A 25345-nucleotide genomic window follows, 5' to 3' on the forward strand; every position below is an offset into this window, starting at 1 on the left:
CTAAGGGGAAAGCAAGGGGACCTAAACTAAGGTTTGGAGTCTAAGGCTCTGCAGGTTGGAAGGAGGAAGGATTGACATAGAAAACCCTCTGCGCAGCTGGAGCTGGATAGACACTATCATGTTCTTCCCACAAAGAAACAGGCCTAGGCCATCAGAAGAGAGGGACCTCACTTTCCCTATCTGCTAGTACTGAGATTCTCTTGCATGTAGTAGGAGAGAAGGAAGGGAAGGAGGGATTAAAAAAAGGGACCAGGGGAAGGAGCTATATGTAAAAAAAAATACAGCAGCTCTTTTTGAGGTGGCAAGGGATTGGAAATTGAGGGGATGCCCATCAATTGCAGAATGGTAGGACAAGATATGATTGTGAGGGAATATTATTGGGCTATAAGAAATGACAACTAGGATGCTTTCAGAGAAACTTGGAAGACTTACATAAACTGCTGCAGAGTGAAATGAACAGAACCAGGAGAACACTGTACACAATAATAGCAATATTATACAATGATCAACTGTGAAAGACAGCTATTCTCAGCAATACAATTATCTAGGATAATTTCAAAGAACTCAGGATGAAAAATGCTATCCATCTCCAGAGAAAGAACTGACGTGGTCTGAAAGTAGACTGAAGCATGTTTTTTTCCTTGGGTATTTTTTTTTGTCTGCGTTTTCTTTTATGGAAATGTTTTGCATATGCCTTATATACATAACCCATATCAAATTACTTGCCTTCTCAATGAAGGGGAAGAGGGAAGAGGGAGAGAATTTGGAACTCAATATTTTAAAAAGCTAATGTTAAAAAATTTTACATGCAATTGGAATATGTGTGTGTGTGTCTAGTCAACAAACAAGCACAATAAGACTTTACAAAAAAAGGAGGATAAGAAGAAGAACAAGTAGGATGAAGAAGAAGAGAAGGAGATGGTCATATCCTGAATGGAACAACAGTAAGTCTTCACAGAGTTCAAATTTGGGATTTGGCAGAAAGTTGCCTGAGATCTGTCAAACCAAACAATAACTATCCATTCCAGCAGCTATTTAGGAGCAAATAATTCAGCTGAAAAAGTCTCTAAGTGCTGTGGAGAGACACAGTTTGGGCACTTAAATTCAAATTCTCCCCTTCCTTTGAGACAGCACTACTAGTCCAATACCCCAGAGATCAAGGAAAATGAAAAGATTCTATTTATATAAAAATATTTATGAGAGCTCTTTTTGTTATGGCAAAGAAATGAAAACTAAGAGGGGGTGCCCATCCATTGGGGAATGGTTGAACAAATTATGGTAAATAAATATCATGAAATACTACTGTACAGCAAGAAACTACGTAGCTCTTTCAGAGAAACATCAGAAGACATGTATGAACTGTTGCAGTATGAAGTAAGCAGAACCAGGAGAGTAATTTATACCACAACATCAAAAACAAACAATTTTGAGACTTGATTCATATCAATGCAATGATCAACCATGATTCCAGAGGATTGATGATGAGGAATGTTGCCCACTTCCTGATCTAGAGGTGACAGACCAATACATAGAATAAGACAGGCATTATTGAACACAGCTGATATGGGAATTTATTTTGTTTGACTAGGGCAGCTAGGTGGCACAATGGATAGAGTTCCAGACCTAGAGTCAGGAAGACTCATTTTCTTGAGACACCTCTTGAGTCACTTACAAGCTGTGATCACGGGCAAGTAATTTAACCCTATTTGCCTCAGGTTCCACATCTGAAGAAGGAAACAGCAAATCACTCCAGTATCTTTGCCAAGAAAACCTAAAAGGAGTCACAGAGAGTTGAAAATGACTGAACAATTCCATTGATTAGCTTGACTATGCTTATCTGTTACAAGGGTTTTGCTTTCCTTTTTTTCCAGTTGACAAAAGGGAGAAAAAATTAAATGCTTAACGACTGAAAAAAATGTTTTTAAAGCAGAAGCATTAAAGGAAAAAAAAAAATTTCAGGGTCCAGGTGATGCTTCCATCTGTGCTGACAAATGAAAGCAGAGATTTTAGAAGAGAAAGTAGGCTATGAACAGATGGATAAGAAGTTGACGCTGAGAAGAACAGGAGCTGGCTTTCTATACCATAGTTTAAGATACGGGAATGAGAGGGCTCTTGGCCAGAGATTGAAAACATCGAAAAGGATCAGGAAGAATGCAGTTGCCTGGAGACTGGCTGATCTGATAGAAAGGTTTTAAAACTGAAAACAGAAAGAGAGGGAGAAAAGTACTGAGATAACAGCTCTTAAACCTGATATAATAGTGAGTCACACAGGTAGAATAAAGAATCTCTATGCTTTGAGGGATCTCAAAGCCCATCTAAACCAACCCATACCAGAGCAATAGGAATCCCTTCTACATCCCTCACATAAAGATCTCCAGTGACAAGGCATTCATTACCGAGATAATATTGATAAAGCACTTATTTATCACAGTGTCAGGCACATAGTAGGTGCTCCATAAATGCTTATCACCTTCCTTTCCCCTTTTTTATCTCCAGAGGCAGCCTATTTCACTTATGGATAGCTCTAATAGTCAGTAAATTTCACTTTAGGTTGACCAGAAATCGATCTCATAAACTTCCACTGCTGATCTTAGTTCTGACCTTTGAAGTAAAGCAAAGCAAATCGAAACCCTCTTCCATGGGCCAGCCTTTCAAAAATTTGAAAACAACAGTCATCTTCTCCCTACCTCCTAAGCTTCTCTTCTTATGGATGAACATCGTTAGTTCTTTCAATTCGTCATATGGCATGATAAGTCGCTTCATTTCTAGCTTGCCAACTCCTTCCTAAGTGAAGGGTCCACAGGTGATCTGACCAGGGCAGAATACAAAACCACTACCATCCTCCTCACACCATCTTTTTCTGGGCTCCATCCTTTCTTTGATTGGCTTGTTCAGCTGCTCCTTCACAGGGATGACTCATATTGAGTTCATAGGCCACTAACGCTCCCAGCGGCCTTCTCACATGAACCACTGTTTAGCCATGTCTACCATGCGTATAGTTGGGAAGCTGATTTTTTTGAACCTATGCATAAGACTTTACATTTATTTCTAATTAAATTGCATCTCCTTAGATTCAGTCCATTTCTCTAGCCTTTCAAGATCTCTTTGGATAATGAATCAATCATCCAATGTATTAGCTATCTTCCTGAAGGTATTTGCTGCTAGTTTATATGGATTAATTTATACTATTGAATCCAATACCTGAACCAGTGCCCAATCTACTGAACACTGCTGTCCTCCAGTTCACGTGTCTTGATCTTGTATACGAGACTATCATGAGGATTTTGTCAAATGCTTTGTGATCCAGATATCCTATGTCTATGGTATTTGTTTGTTCTACCGGTCTGGTAATCCCACAAAAGAAGGAAATGAAGTTAGTCTGGTGTAATTTATTCTTAATTATGATAAGAGTAATAATAAGCATTTATACAGCACTTTAAGGTTTGCAAAATACTTTACAACTATCTTGGTTTATCCTTTGAGGGGAGGAAAGGGGAGGTGCTATTATTATCTCCATTTTACAGAGGAGGAAACTGAATGCTGTGACAAGACTGACCCCAAAGAAAAGATCTTGGAAGGCACCTTCCTTCCTTCCTTCCTTCCTTATGGAGCTGGCGACTATGGGAATGGAATACTGCCTATATTGGAGTAGTCGGCTGATGCAGTGGCTAGTTTTGCTGCACTGGGTTTTCCCCTCCTTTTTTATTCTGTGTCATAAAGGATGGTGCACTGGGAGGGGATGGGGAAAAGAGAGATATGCATTGGAAATGTAGATAATATGAAAAAAGAGATTCAATAAAAATTAAAACAAACAACTTAAAAAATGAGTTGTTAAAGGTGCTGATGAGGGAGAAACACAGCTCAGACTAGGTCAGTATACCCCAGTCAAGGTCCCAAGAGTAAATCAGGATGCTATCTCAACAGATGGCCAGAAATTCATGAAGCACTGAAAAGCGAGTGGGGTATTGCATAATCCAGGAAACATGACTACTGATTCATACTGACCAATATGCCTAGAAGGCATGATTTGCCCTCTTGTATATGGAGGAGCCTCTAAGTCCTGCCAGATGTCCAACATGTTAAAAAATAATAAAACAAGACCAAACCAAAGCCTGACTGATTCAGCTGATTCAGTCAGTCTGGCTAAAACTTATAGCAAGAGATAAAATTAATGAACGATCATAACCCTGAATGCCTGGGAAACATGAACATCTTGCCTTTTCTCTTTAAAAAGAGAACAAACAAGCAAAAACAGACAGACCTGGGGTCTCTTTGGACAAGGTATAACAGCATCACAGGATCTCAGAGATGTAACAGCCCTTGGCCAAACCAACAGCCCATTCCCAGAATCCTTACTATCTACCCAACAATCGGCATCTAGCCATGGCTTGATGACCTCCAGGAGGAGGACTGTATTGCTTTCTGAGGAAGCCCTTTTACTTTGAGATGATTGTAACTATTGGGAAGTTTGTCCTGTCATCAAGCCTAAATGTGAACCTTCCTCCTAATTCTGGGGCCTCTGGGGCCAAACAGAATAAGTTGAATCTTCTTTCTGTATTTCTGGCTCTTCATATACATGAACCTGGCTCTCATATTCTCTCTCCTTTTCCCCTATGACTTTTCTTCTCCATACTAAATATCCCCAGCTAACTAACTAACCCCCTGCAGATGTTTTATATAGGAATTCCTGGAATAAGGTAGTCTTAGGTTCAACTCTCATATGTAACTGACTGGCTAGGTGGAAACACCAGAAACTAGGTTAAGGGAAATTATATGGTCTATTCAGGACCTCCCTAGCACTAAGTATACTACAAAACTGTTGATACTGAGATGGGAGGTCAGTCTCAGATCTGATAAAGGATGGTGAATGAATGGAAACCTGGTAATTCTGATAGCAATAAAGGAAGCAAAATATTCACTTCTGGAGTGTGAAGGAATATCTAAGACTGTGGCTAGCTAGCCAATCAAACCACAGTATGACTAAAAATAGGAGAGTATGGGTGACATCTTCAATTCTATGATCTATAATGTTTCCCTAGTCAGATCATTGTGGATTCATCCTCATGAATCCGGGGGTCCTGACCTCAGGAACCATTTATGAGAAGGCTTCAGCATCACCAATGATGCCTAGTGTTGACGAGGTACCTGCTTATGTTAGAAGAGGTTGGAGTCTAAGACGTTTGTAAAAGCAAATCACATTAGAAAAGTTATTCAACAGCTCATAGTCTTTGACCCAGCAGTCTGACCTCCATTACTGATTACGCACCCCAAGGAAGTCAATAATAAAGAGGTCTCACATATAAAAAAGAGTCTCACATGTAACAAAATACATATGTATATATGTGTTATATATATAACATATAGCAAAGGCTCTCACATATAACTAAATATACATCACAACACTTTTTATATTGCAATGGAAATGAGTTAGGTGCCCACTGACTGGGAGAATAATTGAACAAAGTACATTGTCAGGTATAATAGGATATTGTGGTCCTGTAAGAAATGGCCAAAATGAGGAATTCAGAGAAACTTGTGTGGACTGACACAGAACAGCGCAAGCTGAAGCAGAGGAATCCTATATGCAGTGACTACAATAATGCAAATAAAAACCATGCAAAAAAAACCCCAATGAATAAATGCAATGACCAGGGTCCAGATGACCATAGATAACAAATGTGGTAAAAGCTTAGTTGCTTTATTGGTTGGTTTTAACAGTTTTTCTTTGTTAAGAGGGAAGAAGTGTGTGTGCATGTGTGTATGTGTGCTCACATGCATGTGCACATGCATGCATTTTAGAGGCTGGAAAAAGACCATATAGGGGAATGATTATCATGTAAAAAGGCATAAAGATGTGAATTTTTAAAAATTTTAAGTTTCCAGAAGTAGCTGAATCCATAATTCCCAGTAGTCTGGAAATGCTAGTTTGGAAGACCGAAGAGATTAATCAGTAGTTGGGCCATAGTTCCTAAGATCCTGAAGGAACAGGGCTGGGCTAGCAAGAAATTCAAGCAGTGCTACAGGAACTCCAGCATGTCAAGACTTGGGCCAAATACGGCTCCAAATTAGGATGGATAAGGTTTCAGCCACTTCTACTGAAACTAGTTTGTCCCTAAGGGGTTTAGATGGCTCCTTTGCCAACAGAGAATGTCTGACTCAGGACTCAAACATCAGGTTCCCCAGCCCAGGAGAGATCCTTGCCTACTGGGGAGGGAGTCTGGCTGTCTGCATGGAGCGAATGTGCTGAAGGGGAGGAGTCTGCTGATAACATCTCAAGGTGGCCCAGGTACAGAATGTCAACCTGGGGTCATAGGGCAAAAAAGGATTATCTGTTTGAAAAGTAGAGCTCATTTGCCAGGGAAAAATCACTTCAAAGCAAGGTTCAGGATAAATCTGGTCCAGGTAAATCATAGGTTAACAAGAAGATATGTGTATGTGTGTAAATGTACGTGCATGTATGTACACATATGTATAGATATAGATAGAAACAGAAATATAGATGTAGATAGGACAGGATCAAAACAGAGGTTTTACTAAAGTTAGCAGCTGGGGGCTCTAGGCTTCACTTATCTCTTGTGTGCTTTGCTGGCCAGAACGGATCTTAGCAGCTATCAGGCACAGGGCTTTCGAGTCTTTCTACCTCATCAGGTTAAGGTATAGTTGATATTGCAGACATCAGGGAACAGAAAACTAAATAACCAAGCTAATCAGAATTGTGTGTGAGGTAGGAGCAAACAGGGTCTAAATGAGAGTCTGAAGTTAAATAAAGTACATGAGTCTGAGTGCATATGCTTTAAGACAGCTTCTCAGCAAAGTTTGGGACAGGGAAAAATGCCAAAAGGTGATATTTTGAATAGGTGAGATATGATTATATTCAGTTTTTTGTTAAAAAAAATTGTAGTACAAACTGAATACAAAAATGTTATGAGTAGTCTAAGAAAAGGAATAATCAGCCAGGTGAAGCTGATGATGAAAGGGTGGATGGAGATGAGTTCTGGGTATGGTTTTAGAGGAGAGAGGGACAGAGACTGAAAGAAAAAGGAAAAGGAGAGGACATTCCAGACAAAGGGCATGGTTCACGCTAAGACGCTTAGCTAGGACACGCTAAGAAAAAGGGAGATTACTTTGACTGGTACAGAAGATCCTGCTTGGAGAACAAACCAGAGATAGGAAGACAGAAAGATACCAAGAATCCAAGCTGTTAAAGTGTAACCTCATTTCAAGTCAACTTACCATAGGAAAATGTGTCTGGCATGGGGACCCCATGCCCAGCCAGCTCTTGGAATGTCCAAAACTTGTTGACACAATTCAAGATGCTCTGGGGGCGGTTGACCAAGCGACAGCCTAACTTCTCCAAGTGTCTCAAGACAGTGATGTCACTGTCCGACTGCACCGAGGGTGTGGGCACCCGCACGAGCACCACGTCTGGGAATGTCGTCAGAGCCTTCTGGTTCACTTGCAGGCCTGCAAGACAAGAACACAAGTGAGCATGGTGGAAGGTGGGTGGGGAAGGGGGGAGGTATAGCCAGAAACCACCTCTCTGCATCTATAAGGGTCCGGCAGCAAAAGCCTCCCCCTCACAGTCCTAAGTGAAAGCCTGTCTGGAGGATGGACTTGGAAGTGGTCATTCTGTTGTGAAAACAAAACACAACACAACACAGCACAGGCCAACTGGACATTCCCAACAAATATAGACAGCATGATTATGGTAAAAACACTGGGCATCACCCAGAAGCAAGAGTAACAAACAGGGAGTCCTACAGCTAGAAGGAATCTGGGGAGATCATCTCATCCAGGTCCTACTTCCCCACACAACAGACATATCTCTGTCATGTACAGGTATCTGGAAGAGCGAAGGCTTAAAGAAAAGGGAATTATCTACTTCACTTATGGAATTCAGATCTAAGAGTCCTTCAGCAACTTAACTTAAAAAAAAACAAAACAACAGCCCCCTCCATTAGACTCTTTGAAAGCAGAGACTGATTTTTCGCCTTTCTTAGACTCCCTCATACTTAGCAAAGTGCCTGGCTCAAAGCAGATGTTTATTAATGCTAGCTGGTTCATTTAAAAGGTTGGCTACCATGATTTAATCCAGCAAGTTTACTTGAGCACCTACTATGGACCCAAAACCCCATGTGGATGAAGAGGGTGAAGGGAGATGCACCATTTTTCTAAATGTCCCCTCAGGGCTCTTGCCCACATCAGCACAAACAGCCACCACCTTCAGAGCAGTTCACATTCCTTAACTTTAACCAGGTGCTGCCTGCAGAACCAAGTAAGTGGTAGGAGGCATCTGATGATAAGGAGGCAGCAAGCAGATCACACATTCTTCCAGGAGGGAAATATCAGACATGAGGCAGGAAGAAAAAACAACACCCTCTTGTCATTGACTCACAAAATGCCTCTCCCATTTTAACAGTTATTTTACTAATAAAAGGGGAAGGAGAGAAAATATTCTAAGAAATGGCTAATAATAATATCTGGCATTTATAACAAAGTATAAAAATACATTTCTATAATATAGTTATAAATATATGTGAAAATATTATATACATTTATATACATCAATACAATATGTACAATTTGTATACATTAAAATAGCATTTTAAGGCTTGCAAAGTACTTTAAGAACATGATCTCATTTTGTCAATGCCCATGCCTATGCTGAGGGGGTAAACCTTACAGACTAGGGCATGATTACAATTGGCTTTGCAGTTTGCCAAGTGCTTTTTCTATCTCATCATGATAATGCTATGCTACGAGGGAGATTCTTTAGGTATCACCATCCCCATTTTACAGGTATGGAAACTGGGGCTCAGAGAGAGGTTAAGTGACTCCAGAGTTGGAATGCTAGTTATAATGGCAGGATTTGAATCCAGGTCACCCTGACTCCAAGCCTAACACTCTAGCACATGAAACAGGTCTCGAGGCCACATGTGGCCCTTTAGGTGCTCAAGTGCAGCCCTTTGACTGAATTCAAACTACATATAGCCTCGAGACCAAAGCTTCCCCACCCCTGCTGTAGGAGATTCCTTATGACCTCTTTCCTCCAGTCTCCTGAGGATTCTGAAGAATCCCTGTATTGGTTTGCCTTTTTTTTTAACCCTTCATAAAACAGCCTGATTCATGCCTTGAACAGCTACTGGTGACAACCTCAGGCAGGCCATGGAAAGGTGATGAGTAGAAAGTAATGAGAAGTGGGGGCAGGAAATGGGACAAACATACATATCATGTGTCCTCAGTCTAGAAAAAGCACAAGGGCCGGACCAACACCACCTACAGAGACAATGTTGGGTGCTGAGTAAGGCAGAAGACTTATGGAAATCCTGCCATCAGATGAGTAGAATGACTTTGCAACAGAAAAATAATCCAGAAGAATGAGAAGCAGCAGAAGCCTCCAGTTTTTGGAACCCCACACAAAATCATGGACAGATAAACTTGTATAGGGAAAAAAATGAATTACTCAGAAAAATGTCAACAATGAACAAGTGGATGGAGACAGGTCAGCCTCAACATGTGGGTTCACAAACACCTAGGAAATCTTACCAGAACTTCATCTCTCTTCTCCAAAGGTAAAGCTTTGGGCTTGGCTCATTCCAACTGGAGCCTTTAATAAATGAAGACTGGAACCGGTTAAGGCGCAGCCCAACAGGCCCGGGGAAAGCAGTTATCTACACTCTATTTCTCTGGGCTCCAGGCTGTCTGTCCATCCCTGCACTGGGAGATACATGATTGGTTGAAAGAGGAAGTCACCGATCCAATCACATTTCTGCCCCTCTTCTAGTTCTGTCCCATGACAGGGCTGGTATATTGTCCCCCTCACTGCTTTGGCTATGGCCTCCTTCAGCTTAGCCTCCGGGCCTGGTGTCCTCACCCCACTCCCTGCCACAATTCTGGGAGCAGGAGAGCAGCTGCCAAAGCCAATGGTTCTGCAGGAGTAGCAGTTTCCCCTACAGCTTCTGGGAAAGTAGTCAAGCTTCCAGGGAGGGGGAGGCAAACAAAGGAAAAGAAGGTGGATAATGGGAGCAGACCAAGGAAAGGGTTTGAGAATGCCATTGGGGAACAAGATGGCAGACTGTATAAAAGGTATCCAGAGTGCTGGAGAGAAGAAGGGGATATGGGAGCCAGGAAGTGAGAAGAAAGACAAAGAACAAGGCTAACTCTGCTGCCAGAAACTCCTGCTACTCAGCTGCAGGACCGATTCAAGGCCAAATGATAAAGGAAGGAGGCTCCTTAGAGCTGGAAATTATGTAGTCAGATACCCTCATTTTACAGAGATGGAAACTGAGGCACAGAGAGGCTATGTGACTTGCCCCAGGCCATGCACTGCTATGATGGCAGAACCAGGACTCAAAATGGGTCCTCTGAACTCCAAATCCAGAGTCTCTGCTTGCCACCTTGCTAAAGGCTCCCTTTTTGTTCTAGGCCTCCCCTTTCTGTGCCCCTCGCCTCGTTGACATAGAATATGCAGGGTCTCCTCTTGCTCTTTCTCCTCCCTCTCCTTTGTCAAAGCCTGCTCTTAGGAAAGGATCTGACCAGCTGAGTCATGATGAGGTATACCTGACCAAAAAAGCTTAATGTATTTCTTCTTCCAAGATTGGTTTGAAGAGCAAATGAGAAAACTTGGTCCAAAGAAATGAGCCCCTAATTATGGAACATCAGGTATGGATGAGCAGGTGGGGGAAGGGACAGCTTTGGGTAAAGGGACCTTCTCCAGGCCTTAAAATTACCTCCCTTCTGCTCTGTCCTCAATGTGATCCACTGCAAGTGCTAGAAAGGTCAGAAATGCAGAAGGAAGGTGTGTGTGTGTGTGTGTGTGTGTGTGTGTGTGTGTGTGTGTGTGTGTGTGTGTGTGTGTGCCTGGGGGGGGGTTGTGGGAAGGAAAAATAGGGTGTGCCTTTCTCAAACAGCAAGTCTTTTCATATGATTAAGTATATAACGCAGTGTCTGAGAAATAAATCTGACAAAGAAATATCTATTCTACTTCCTTCAGTGGGAACTGAAAATAGTTTTTGTGCATTCCTGCAGGAGGACAGAGCTGGCTGGGGGCTTTTGGCCTGCATCTGTGAATGGCTGTTGCCTATATCTGCCTCCCTATTGCTGATCAGTTTGGTACAATATTTACTACACTTAGCCTCAACCCAAGCCCTAAAGGTCAAGCGTTTAGGGAAGTCAAATTAAGTTCTCCTTCAATTTTGCCCATTATGTATGAGAGGGAAAATGACATGTGTAACCCTGCTGGATTATCAATGTGTTCCCAAACCCCAGGGATGTGTCCAGTTCTAAACTCTGCATGAGGCTGATCATCTGTTGGGAGGCACCTTCAAGTCTGAAAAAAATAACACAGTTATAGGCATAACGGAAAATCCACTCTGCCACAGAAACCATTCATTCAAAAAACATTTATTACATTCCTCTGATACCATGTGCAAGGCACATGAACATCAATACTGAATGTCAACAAGGTACAATCCTTATCCTCAAGGTGCCTACTCATCACAGGGTGCAGTGGTTACACTTATAAGGGGTTACCAAAGAATGTGGACTCGCAATCATTATCCCCTATAGAGATTAAACTTATTGCTAAGAGAACTGAGACCAGGCACCCTCTCTCACTTCCTTTAGAACCTTCCTCTATCAATCATCCCCTCCTCTCTTAAACCACTAATCTCTCTCTCCACTGGCTTCTTCTCTTCTGTACAAAAAAAAACATGCTGAGGCCATCTCATCCTTTAACAACAACAAAAAAAGACAGTAACATAGTAAGTGCTTAATAAATGTGGGTGGATTAACTGCTTCCACTTCTTCCTTCCCTCTCACTTACTCCTCAAACTCTCACAATCTGATATATATTTCCACCAATTTTCTAAAACTTCTCTTTCCAAACATCAACAATGAAGCATTCATGGAGACGACCAGATCCAGTGGCAATTCCTCAGTCTTCATTCTCAAACCCTCTATAGCATCTGACACCTTTGGTCAATCAATCATATCAAGAAGCATTTATTAAATGGTACCACATGCTCGGCCTTGAGGAAGGAAGACCAAAAGGCCTTAGGTTCTATTGGGAGAGGCCATTATATGCCCACATAAGCACATGCCAGATGTGTAAAAAGCGGACACAAGGCCATTTTACAAGGGATGGCACTGACTGCTCCCATAGCTCACTTGGCTTATTAATAAGATACTTACTTATTTTGAGTCTTAAAGGAAACCAGGAATTCCAAGAGGCAGAGGTGAGGGGGGAGAGAGCATACCAAGCATGGGAGACAGCTAATGCAAAGGCAAAGAGATGGGAGATGAAGCATCATGTGTGAGAAGGAGCAAATGGGCTGGTGTGGCTGGACCACAAAGCATGTGACTGACTCTCCATCTCTGGTGCCTGTGATTCAGCATTCCTCTGGTTTTTTTACTTCTCTGGCTCCTTCTCATCTTCCTACACACCCTAATAGTTGGCATTCTCCAAGGCTTTATTCTTGGCTCCCTTTTGCTATCCTCTCCTCCTCTTTGGTGAGCTCATCCATTCCTACAGCTTCAACTAGCATCATCTCTACACCAGTGACCTCCAAATCTATAGCTTTCATTCCACCTTGGTCTGAAGATCTATAGTCTGGGGTGCCTCTACACTCGAATATAATCTCAGCACCATAGATTCAACATGAGGGTCAATAAGGCACAACAGAAGGTACTGAACTTCGGAGTCAGGAGCAGCTGTTTTAATTATTGTTTTCACACATATACTGACTGTGTGATCATGGGCAGGTCACAAAACAACTCAAAGTCTCAATTTTCTCACCTGCAAAATGGGCGTACCAATCTTTGCTCTGTCTACCAATAGGAGTGTTGTGAAGAAAGGACTCTATAAACTTTAAGGAACTATATGAATGTGAGTTATATGTCATATCAAAATTATCAACTTCCTATTCCTTCTCCACCTAACTTTCCCATTTCTATTGAAATCAACCTCTCTGTCACTAAAGCTTAAAAACTGAGTTATCTTCAATTTTTCTCCATTGTCCCTACCCTATCTAATAACTGATTGATTGATAAAATCTATAATTTCTCTCTTTACAAAATTTACCAAAACTTTGTAAGCATATATTGTTCAATTCCATGTCAAACCCTTCAGCACTTAACACAGTGCTTGACAAACAGTAGGAGCTTAATAAGTGCTTGTGGATTAATCAATTATCTTTCATCATCATACTAGCTAACATATAGATTACTGTGGCTGTTTGTCCTTTGTTCTTAAAGAGGATCATGACATCAAGAAGGTGATGCCATAACTTGGATTTAAGTGAAGAAGGGCTGTGCAAGATCACCAGTCTCACTTTCTTCTCCAGAGCCATCTGGGTCCAGTGGCCAGATATAGATCAGAATGACTGGATATGACTCCCAAAATTTAGATAATGCTAAGTTTTATGAAGATATATATATATATATGTATATATATAAATTCATTTGGCCCTCACAGCACCCCTGTGAAGTGGGTACTACAGGAATTCTTATCCTTATTTTACCAATTAGGAAACTGAGGCTCAGAAAGACTAAGCAATCGTTATTCAGGTAGTAAATGGAAGAACCAGAATTTGAATCCAATTCTCTACGGTTGTCAATCTCCCTACTCTTTTTTTTATTATTATACCACACTGTCTCAATCTGGGATCTTTAGTAACGGTCTCTTCACCCTTCATCTCTCCTCTATCCAATCTATCCTGTGCCCACAGCCAGATTAATCTTTCTACCATGCCTTGAGAATCTATGGTCACAACCTATCTTGTCCAATCCCTTTTATACATGAGAAAACAGTGGATCAAAGAGTTTAAGTTTCACCCAAGGCCCTATCAATAACACAGCCAAGACAAGTACTTGTCTTCTGACACCCATCCTTTCCACTGACCAAATCCAATCTGGCTGACAGTGCTAAAGGTAGCCTTAGGAGGGTCAAAAAGGACCAAACCTCAATACAGTCAATTCAATGGACAGACATGGCCTGAGCATTATTTTTAAAAGGAAAAGAGATTACTTGCCTTCTCAATGAGTGGGAGGGGGGGAAGGGGGAGGGGAACTGGAGGGAAGGAGAGAATTCAGAACTCAAAATTTAAAAAAAAATTCATGCTAAAAATAAATAAAATTAAAAAATAAAAATAAGACTTCATATTTATTTTAAAAGAATGGTAAGTTCTATTTTATTCACATGACGAAATAATACTAGCTAATAATAGCTAACTTTTTTATTGTACTTTACAAAGTGCTTTACAGATATCACCTAATTGTATTCTCACAACAATCCTGGGAGCACCTAGCTAGTATCATCCTCATTTTGTGATGGGAAAACTGAGATTTGCAGAGGTTAAATGTCTTGCTCAGAGTCACATAGTAAGTATTTGAGGCTAGATTTGTACATAGGTTTTCCTTTCTCCAGGTCCAGTGCTCTAGCCACTGAGTCACCCAGTTACCAGCACCACCCTACTTCTTTTTGGACTTCTAACTTGAAATATATTAGTGAGTAAAAGATCTCCAAAAAAGGTGGCTTCTCCCACAGACTCAGTTCAGAAAAACTATATCCATATTAAATTAAGTCACAAAATAAATAAACTTTATCATGTGCAATAGCAAAGAAATGTGCAATTTTACTGCTAGTTGGAATGGAAATAATCTAGAAACAAGTACATGATCATTTTTAAAAGAAAAAAAGAAATATATTCTTAAAAATTGTTAACAGTGGGGTAAAGATGAAGGAACCCAGCTGGAGCTGTGGGCTGGAAATGAACTTGGAGAATTCATCTTCACCTAGTTTAGGGAAGATGAGGTATTTAACCTACTTCATGCTGTATCCAGTGACAGAGTATACCTGTCAAAGCAGCCAGTCTTTGGTGAGGTTCCCATGGTAGTGTGCCAGTGAACATTCAGGTTACAGATCTGGGAAGCTTACTGACGCCAGGCTGGGGTTTATTTGGCCCAGTATTTCTTCCTGTTTCTCTCTGCTTTAGTTTCCTGTGATCCTCGTTACTGAACCTCTGGGGAAGACAGAAGCTCATGTGATATGTCCATTTTTCCTCAGGCGTCAGCATGGGACCCAGTGTTGGGACCCATGCTGTACCATGGCCAGCACAGTGAGCATATCAAAGAGGAGATCTGAGCTGTGATGACCTGAGAGCCGCCTATCCGATCCACTGCAACTGAGCTCACTTGCCCATCACTTAGAAAGATCACAAGTAGTGGGCTGGCATCTTATGATTCTAAGAACTGAGAATGCTCAATTATCCACTCCAATGGAGAGATACAAGGAAGAGATCATCCAAAATGGCAGATGGTGGGAAAAATCCATTTATAGTTGACTTTAGGCTAGATTCCTATGCTTTCATTTGAATGTCGTAGAGTACTTCTGGTAACAGAAGACCTGACAAAGGAAAAGCTGGCAAGCTTTCTCATCCTGCCCCCTCTTCGACACCTCCCTGTACATTTCACTCTGGCATTACCTCTCAGACTGATGGAAAACACCAACCTAAGCAGAAGCTTGAGCCTCCCCATGGGAGGTAGCTCTTATGAACTGTAAGGGCGGATTGCTTGCCAATAAGAACAAGTGGAAATTGGGTGATTGTAGACAAATTACGTAAGGAAACAGAGTGGTTGCCTGAAATAAGAGGAAAGATGTACCCCCTACCCACCCACCCATCCAAGATGCAACAGCAGGACATCAAACGGAAGAGTTGAACCTACTTAAAACCAACACAAGTGTTAGAAGGTTTACTATTTAATCAAAAATGGTCTGGGTTGGAGATAGAAATATTGCTCAAACTTGTAGAATTAAAGCAAAAGCAGACACAGGAATCATTATTGTTTCAAAAATGCAAACTTTCTAAAAGACTTAGATGTTTATAGAAAGATTCCCATTATTTCAGAGGTAGAAGGGAACACAGAGCCCATGGGGTCCAGCCATATCTGACAGGTGGCTGTCCAACCTCCACTTGTAGGTGTCTAGTGATGGGAGCTACCTACCTCCAGAAGCAGCTCATTTCCTTTTTGGACAGCTCTATTCATTGCAGAGTTATTCCTTCTACAGTCAAAATTGATTTCTCTGCAGTTTTCACTTATTGTTCCTACTTTGACTATCTGAGCCAAGCAGAACTCTAATTGCTCTTCCATACATCAGCCTTTCCAATACCTGAAGACCTCTATCATAAGTCCTTTCAGTCTCCCCTATTCCAGGAAAAATCTCTTAAACCATCCTCAGATGCTGTGGGCTTGAAGTCCCTCCTCATTCCCATTACCCTTCTCAGGACACATTCCAACTCACCAATGACTTTTCCTAAAATTGGGCACCCTGAGCAATACCCCAGATGTGATCTAACCAAGGCAGAAGACCAACAAGGCTACCAGCTGCTTCATTCCTGATTTATTCTGTATGGTTCCATTAATCAGACTAAGACCCCATAAGCTTTTTCTCATAAGCTGCTGCATCAACACTGTCAATTCATACTTAATTTCCAGTCTGTTAAGATCCAGATGTCTTTTATATACAAACTGTTATGTGGCGAATGCCTTCTTAATCCTGGACTTCTCCTGCTAATGTTTTTAAAATCAAGTGAAGGACTTTATATTTATCCCTATTAAATGGTCATTGATTGAACAGTGGTTCAAGACTGCCAATAAAATCTCTTCGAATCTGAAATCTATAGCCAACATTCAAGCTATACATCCCTAGATCTTTTGTAATTTACAAATTACGACTCTATATGTATTTTTCTTTTTGAAGGTCTGTTGTTGAGTTGTTTTAGTGATAACCAACTCTTCATGATCCCATTTTGAGGTTTTCTTGTCAGAGATACTATAGTGGTTTGCCATTTCCTTCTCCAGATAATTTTACAGCTCAAGAAACTGAGGCAAACAGGATTAAATGACTTCCCCAGGCCACACAGCCGTAAGTGTCTGAGGCTGGATTTGAACTCACGAAGATGAGTCTTCATGATTTTAAGCCAAATGCTCCAAATTCTTTCTCTTCAAGTCTGTTAACACACCTCCTCCCCAACCCCCTGTGCATGAATTTGTACAAATGAAGCAGAAAAAAAAACCCAGAAAAAAAAGTAAGGGATATACATAATTAAATTTTTATAGATTGCAATCTCCAATCTTATCATGCTATAGAGGGATCACCTAACAGTGGCTGGGATAGGTACTCTACATTTTTATAAAAAGGAAATCAATAACAAAGTTAGTGGTATAATGCACTTAACAGCTCAAGTCTCACTGTATTATGTGGAAGATACGTCATCAAAGAAATTCTGCTTATCAGTGGATAAAATCCATCAGTGGATAAAAGGCTGGCTGGCTTTAGAGTCAGGAAGACATAGGTCTGAATCCTACCTTTCATTTCAACTGTAGGATTACGTTCAAATCACTTTACTACCTTGCACTCCAACCAATTAAGACTATTGTTCAAAGAAATTGTTCAACTGTATGCAGGGAAGGTTGGCAAGGAGGTGGAAGGTGACATGTTTCCTCACCAGGAGTTTGCTACACTAAGGAAAATGATACAGATCTAGACTCCTTCCCCTACCCTCGTGCCCATACCCTTATTAAAAATATATTTATTGTGCAGCCTATAGAGATCTGGTCTCTAATTCCATCTTGTCCTAGACTTTAATTATCTCTCCTTTGGTTATTCTAATGGTTTAACTGATCCTTCTCAAGAATATTTCTTCTACATCCTGCTGTCAGAGTAATCTCTGAAACTCAAATTTCTAATCAAGTCACTTGACAACTACAATGACACCCATTGCCTACAGAATCAAGTACAAACTTCTGAGATCTACATTCGCTTGCCCTCCACAACATGGCTCCAACCATCTTTCCAGCCTTACATCACACTATACCCTTTACATCACTTAACTTCTCAGAGGGTCGGTTTCCTTACCTGTAAAATGGGAGGTTTGTTTTGATGACTTCTAATGTTCCTTCCAGCTACAAATCAATGATCCTATGATCCTTCCTTTCACTGACTCCAAACTCTCGTGAAAATGGAAGACCTACTGTCTGTCCATGGCTTTCTTTCCTTCTAGATCCTGTTCACCAGGTTCCTGACAACCTGAACGCTCTCTTTAATCTCATCTTTTCCTGTCAAAACTCTTCAAAGCTTAACTCAAATGCCCCTTTCTCCACAAGACTTCCTTTCTTGCTGCTCTAGCCACAAATGACTTCTTTTTCCTCTGAACTCTCATGCCAGTGCATGAACCTTTCATAAACTTACCATACTTTTTTGCTGTTCAGTCATTTCAGTCTTGTCAGACTCTTCATGACCCTGTTGGGGTTTTCTTGGCAGAGATACTAGAATTATTTGCCATTTCCTTCTCTCCAGCTCATTTTACAGAGGAGAAAACTGAGGCAAACAGAGTTAAGTGACTTGTCCAGGGTCACATAGCTGGTAAGTGTCTGAGGGTGGATTTGAACTCAGGAAGATGAATTTTCCTGACTCCAGGCCCAGTGCTCTATGCTGCCATCTAGCTGCTTTGCTATACTTTACTTGGTATTATTATGATTGGGTTGTATGTCAACTCCCTTGGTGAGCTGGAAATACCAATATCACAGAATGGTAGCATTAGAAGAAGCCTCAGAGGCTGCTGAGACCAACCCATTCAAGAACAAGAATCCCTTCCTCAGCATAACCCAAAGTAGTGATCTAGTTTTGCTTGAAGATATCTGGTGAGAAAGAAACCATGACTTTCCAAGGCAGCCCATTCCCCTTTTAGACAGTGCTAACTGTCAGGAAGTTTTTCTTTATGACAAGCTAAATCCCTTCTCTCTACAATTTCCACCCACCATTCCAAGTTCTGCCCTCTGGGACCATGTGAACAAATCTAATACCTCCTTCCACATGACAACCTTACAAATACTGAATCCTTGTTTCCTGACGCCAACTTGTTTTTCTGGGTTAACTACCCCACCCCTGTTTCCCTCAATCCATCTTTGCATAACATGATCTCACCCCTTCATCACCCTGATCATCCTCCTTTTAGGTGGTACAGTAGATAGAGCACCAGTGCAGGAATCAGGAGGACCTGAGTTCAAATCTCACCTCAGACACTTAACACCCACTAGCTGTATGACCTTGGGCAAGTCACTTAACCCCCACTGCCTGATCCTGGGTCACCTCCAGTCATCCTGATGAATATCTGGTCACTGGATTCACATGGCTCTGGAGAAGTGAGGCTGGTGACTTGCACAGCCCTCCCTTACTCAAAACAAAGTCAAGTGCGAGTCATGTCATTATTTCTCTGATGGCATGGTCTTCTTCAGCAATGAAGTATGAACACACATCTTTAGACCTACTTCAGCACTTAGCATGGTACATACACAAAGTAGGTGTTTAATGATTGTTGGAATTTTTTATTATTTAATTCAATAGGCCCATAGAAGTATTATTCCATTAAGTGTCTTTTAGGAAATAGAAGCTCCCTGAGAGTTAGTATCTGTATCCCCAGAATATAATAGGGTCTTTTGTCTTAAGACAGAACTGCTTGGATTGGGGAATGAACCAATTCTAATCTCAAGTTCAGACCCCCAGACCATGCTTCATTCCATCAAGCCATCCAACAGGACACTGGGGAACAACAATAAACATTCTGAAATCCACCCTATTCCTACATGCCTACCATCACGCATATACATCCCAATTTTTTTGCTGCTTGTTCAGGAATATATTCAGATCATTATTACCATTACTATTAGAAAGGCTGAGATAACCAACAACCTACTGGCTTCTGACTGTACTCAACAATCCTTGGAACTACATTACCTGGTCACTACTCCCTGTTATGGGTCATACTCTTGCAGTAAATATAAACTCCTTGAAGGCAGGGACCATCTCCCCTTTATGTCTGCATTCTCAGTGCCTATCACAGTACTTGACAAGCTATAGGCACTTAATAGATGCTTGTTAATTGATTATCCAGCCCCAACAAGCGTGGAGTACCAAGTGAGAAAATAGTCATACAATGCTGGGATTATGTCCAAAAAGCAAATTCATAATGTCTAAAGCTTGGATAGAAGAATGATATAATAGCAAGTATATACACATATATACATATACAGATATATACACATGCATATGTATGCATGTGTGCATATATATATATATATATATATATATATACATATATATTTTAAGAATTTCCCAGTGTTCCATTTCTTCAGAAGGAAGGCTCAAGAAAATGTACTGACATTAGTTATTCTGGTTGAGTATTAAATTGTTAAGAGAGAGGATCAAAAAATAATCTGATAGGATTTTGTATCATGTAATTGATCTAAGATTAAGTAGTCGTAATAACAGACTGATGATATTTATACTCTGCCACTAGAAACCAGCATAAAAGAAACAGATACTAGATTTGATCAATTTTTCTATTTTTCTGCCAGGGAGAAAGTGTGGAACAAAAATATCTATTAGAATATGCTATTCAAGATAAGGAGGAAGAAGTACCTAGCTGTCTCTGATGAATTCAAGTCATTAGGCCCAGGAAGACTATAATCTCTCATTGAACCACTATCAGGAATCTTTGAAAGATTATGGATCACAGGAGAGGTATGGCAGACTTAAGCAAATGCCTCAATTTCCAAAAGGAGGGAAAAGATTGAAGTCTGAAAACTTTGATTCCGATTGCTAGCAAAAGTCTAAAATGTATTATTAAAGGGATGGTTAGGGAAGGTGGAGAAAAGAAGGCAGTAATCACAAAGGTCAATGGGGTTTCACTGTAAACAGATTAACCATGGCTTTTGGTTTTCGGTTGTTGTTTTTTTCTGGACAAAGTTATTAGATTGACAGATCAGGGGAATGCTATTGACATAGTTTCTCTGTTTTAACAGTCTCTCATGCTTGTAGCAAAGATAGAAATGTGGGCTAGGCAATAGTACAATTAGGTGAATCGGATACTAAGTGAACCTCCAGTTCAAAGAGTAGCCATTAATTGATGAAGGTTAACTTGTCAGGTGATTTCAAGTGGTTTGCCCTTGAAACCTGTCCATGGTCGGCTTTTACATTTTTGGCGGTGACCTGGATAAAGGCACAAATAGGCTATTTATCAAATGTTCACTTAGCACAAAGTGGGGAGGGATGGAGTCAGTCACACAGGATGACACAGTCAGGATCCAAAAGGCTTTAAGATAAAATTTTATAGTGATAAATGTTCATCCTTCATATTCAAAGAGGACCAATGACATCACAGGTGATGTCTTGACTTGAGCATGAATTGACTGAAAAAGATCTGGCAATCTTAGCAGACTAAGTCTATGATATGGTAGCCAAAACAGGTAATATAATATTAGGTTGCATTATGAAAGAAATAGTATCATGGACTAGAGAAATGAGAATTCCACTGTCCTCTGCTCTGGTCAGATCACATCTCAAGTACAGCCTCAATTCAGGGAACCACAGTTTTGGAGAAGAGGCAAAGGACCTTGAGGTCATACCACGTGAGGAGCAATGGAAGAAACTAGGGATACTTTGCCTAGAGGAGATAAGTCACAATGGGAGTAGTGGGTGGAGATAAACTGGTGCCCTTCAAGGATAAATAGAACTAGTTTTGCTTAACCCCAGGGTGCAGAACTAAGAATAAAAGATGAAAGATGCAAAGAGCTTTGATGTAAGAGAGAAAGTCTGAGAAACTAGAGCAATTCAGAAGCAGAAAAGGTTGCTTTAAGAGGCAGTGGTTTCCCCCTCACTAGATGTTGGATGACCCCTTGTGGGTACTTGTTTGGAGATTCCACCATTAAAGCCAATCTGAGACAAGGGAAAAGCTTATTCTTATTGATAAATGGCAAGAAATGCATCACTCCTTTGGGGACATCTGTTACCCTGGAGAAGAGAGAAGACCCAATGGATATTAGCTGGAGGGAGTCTGAATCAAGCCACCCTTTCATTCCCACCACTCTCTCCAATGTTTGCTTGGAGACAGAGTAAGCATCTAGACCCTGAGGACTGTTTGGAGTTGTGGGATAATTTTCACTAGACGATACTTCACTTTTTTTGTGAGAAGCTCCTTTTAATTTTCATGAATCCTTGATAAGACTGAAAAGGCAGTAAATCCCCTGGGGGTGGCACTGATTTGGAATGCAGTCTCCTCCACTCAGATAATCTGGGCAGATGTCAGAGATGGTACCATGGCACAGCAGCAGATGACAGTAGGGCCAAAGTACAGCCAAAAGAACGGGCACAATTACTTCTACAATGTAAATAAAGGCCAAAGGACCTCGGGTCAAAGACAATGGATAAAGTCAGTGGGAAGCTCTCCAAACTAAAGCACACATCCTTCCCTCCAGTTAACAATGGGTAAGGAGCAAAAATGGAAAGCATTAGGGACTATCAGTCCTGATCAGGCTACTAGGCAGTTCTCTAACTATTTTCAGGGAATGTACTGGCATTTGTCCTGAAGAGTCTGTTGTGTTGAAAAAAAATCTTTTTTACTTTAAACAGAAAATTAGGGCATGGCAGCAACCACAACCTTGGAGGTCCTAGTTTCCAGACCTAATGGGAAAGCCCAATCTGCTTGCCAGGGACCCCTAATTTCACATAATATATAAGCTTGCCCTAAAATTACATTAACAATATAATTTCCCTCCTGTTTGCTCTGGGAGGGAAACTCTGGAACAGAGAGTTCTTACTCTGGTATTCATGAATAGATTTTAAGGGTCTATAAATTTGGAAGGGAAAAAACTATATCTTTATTCTTATTAGGCTCCAACTGAAATTCAGTTTTTCCTTCCTTTAAAAACATTGTTCTGAGAAGGTGTCACCAGAGAGCCAAAGCAGTCCATGACTCAAAAAGGTTAAGAACTCCTGTTCTAACCTCCAATTTCCCATCCCCCACTCAGGCACTAACACCTTACAATCTGGACTCTTTCCCAACCCCTTCAGTAAAAGTATTTCCTCCAAAAGGAAAAGCTAAAGGGGGATGGGAGAGTCACAAGAATGAAATTCCATTGAAGCAATAAAAAAAACCCCAACAAATTCCAATAGGGAAGAAAATGACTCACTCCTTGCAGCATGTCCTCACAGAATTTCAGAGAGATACAAGACTTCGAAGAGCATCTACTCCAATCTGCACCTTCACAGAAATTTTCTCTAGAACATAGCACACACATGTCCACCCAGCTTTTGCTCAAGAACATCTAGTTAGGAGAAACTCATTGCCTCCTGGGACAGGTGGCTCCATCTTCGCATAGGATGGTTAGAATCCCAAGATCATGGATTTTGATATGGAAGGGACATCAGGGGTTATCTGGTCCAGACCCTTCATTTTACAGATGAGGAAAGTGAATAAGATTTCCCAAGGTCACATAGGCAAAAAAGGGGCTAAGGAGAAATTCAAACCCAAATTCAAACTCCAAATCTAGCAGTCTTTCCTCTGAGCCATGCAGCTGTTCCTGTAGAAAGTTTTCCTTTTCTTTTTCATTAACCCCTTAACATTTATATTATAATTAAAAGTATGCTCATTTTTAATCTACTCATTGTTCCTAGTTCTGCTCTCTGGGACCAGGCAGAACAAATTTAATTTCTCTTTTATTCCAAAGTTCTTCCAAAGCAGCAATTATATCCCACCATATAGAAATCATGTATCTCTGAAATATATTCTGTTGGCAGAAAAAGGAGGTCCACAACAATGTGCCCTCTACAAAAGTCATCGTGGTTTTCTAAACTGTGGTATACAAAACTGGACCCTTTCTTGGATAAAGAAAGGTATTGGTACAATTCATTTTTTAACCCAACTGTAAGAATTCATCTATTTGTCCCAATTAAATTTAATCTTAGATATTCTAACCTATCAAGATCTCTTTGAATTTTGAATACATTGCATTAGCTATCACTCCCAGCTCTGTGTCATAGTCAAATCTAATAAACATACCATTGGTCTTTTTCCAAGACACCACATGTTATATGTTCGTCCTTCATTGCTGAAGAAGACCAAGGCATCAGAGAAATGATGACATGACTTGCACTTGACTTTGTTTTGAGGAAGGGCTGTGCAGGTCACCAGCCTCACTTCTCCACAGCCATCTGAATCCAGTGACCAGTTATTCATCAGGATGACTGGAGGTGACCCAGGATGAGGCAGTTGGGATTAAGTGACTTGCCCAAGGTCACACAGCTAGTGAGTGTCAAGTGTCTGAGGTGAGATTTGAACTCAGGTCCTCTGACTCCTGCACTGGTGCTCTATCCACTGCACCACCTAGCTGCCACCTATCCAAGACACCAACCAAAATGTTCAATAGCCCAGATCTCAGGGGTATTCCACTAAGCCCTCCACACTACAATGATCAGGTAGTGAGTCTTCTTTGGATCTGGTCATTCAATCAGTTCACCTAATTATAGCGTCACCTGGTACACCTGGCAGGATAAGGTACCAGGCACTGAAGACCTCGTTCGAGCTGAACTGCCAAGCATTCAAACTGTGCTTCAGAGAGCGCAGCTCCAATGGGCTGGCCGCAAAATATATACTTGCCAAAAAGACTATTTTATGGAGAACTCACATGGGGCAGGCGATCGTATGGTGGTCAAAAGAAGAGATACAAGGACACTCTCAAGGTCTCTCTCAGGAACTTTGGATTTGACTGTGCAACATGGGAGACACTGGTACAGGACCGCTCAGCATGGTGTGCCATCAGAAAGGGTGCTGTGCTCTATGAGCAAAGCAGAATTGAGACAGCACAAAGTAAACATAGGATGTGCAGATTTGGAATATCCACCCCAAATGTTCACACAGACTGTCTGTATCCAATCTGTAGTAGAGCATTCCAAGCTTATATTGGTCTAATCAGCCACAGTTGGACATATTGAAACTTCACTTTATCATGGTGATGTCATTTTGGTCCGCTTCGACAACGAAGGACAACAACCAACCAACCAACCATCACTTAATTGTACAATCACCGTTATTACACAATCACCTAATTGTACCATCATCTAGCCCCCATCTCTCAATCTATTCTTCAGGCACAAGAGGCTATGACAAATGCTTCGCTAAAATTGCAATAAATCATATTTGCACCATATTTGCACCTTTGCACCTGATCTACCAACTTAGTAACCTTCTCTAAAAAGGAAATAGTCTGGCATGACCTGTCTTTGATGAAATCATACTAGGTCTGAGAAATCACTCCATTTCTAGATGTTCGTGAATCCCTGTGATAACACATTGCAAAATACCAAGAGTGCAATCACACTATCCCTGAAATTTACATTTGCCAGTTTTTAAGTCCCATGGTGGCACCATGGTCATGTAAACAAATCTGCCAGTTCCTTCAGTACTCTTAAGAGGCAGTCCATTCAAGCTGGGTGACTGGAACTCACCTA

At 41.0% G+C, this 25345-nt stretch overlaps 1 protein-coding gene across 1 annotated transcript in view; it reads right to left on the reverse strand.

Annotated features, from left to right (window-relative positions):
- Positions 1-25345, reverse strand: part of RIMKLA (ribosomal modification protein rimK like family member A) — a 67232-nt gene that overhangs the window by 35853 nt on the left and 6034 nt on the right. Inside the window, exon 2 of the mRNA XM_072609740.1 lies at positions 7234-7464. Within this exon, the coding sequence (XP_072465841.1) occupies positions 7234-7464 (231 nt within the window). The remainder of the gene's footprint in view (positions 1-7233; positions 7465-25345) is intronic.

Source organism: Notamacropus eugenii, chromosome 5 (genome assembly GCF_028372415.1).
Source record: "Notamacropus eugenii isolate mMacEug1 chromosome 5, mMacEug1.pri_v2, whole genome shotgun sequence".
In the NCBI taxonomy this organism is placed as follows: domain Eukaryota; kingdom Metazoa; phylum Chordata; class Mammalia; order Diprotodontia; family Macropodidae; genus Notamacropus; species Notamacropus eugenii.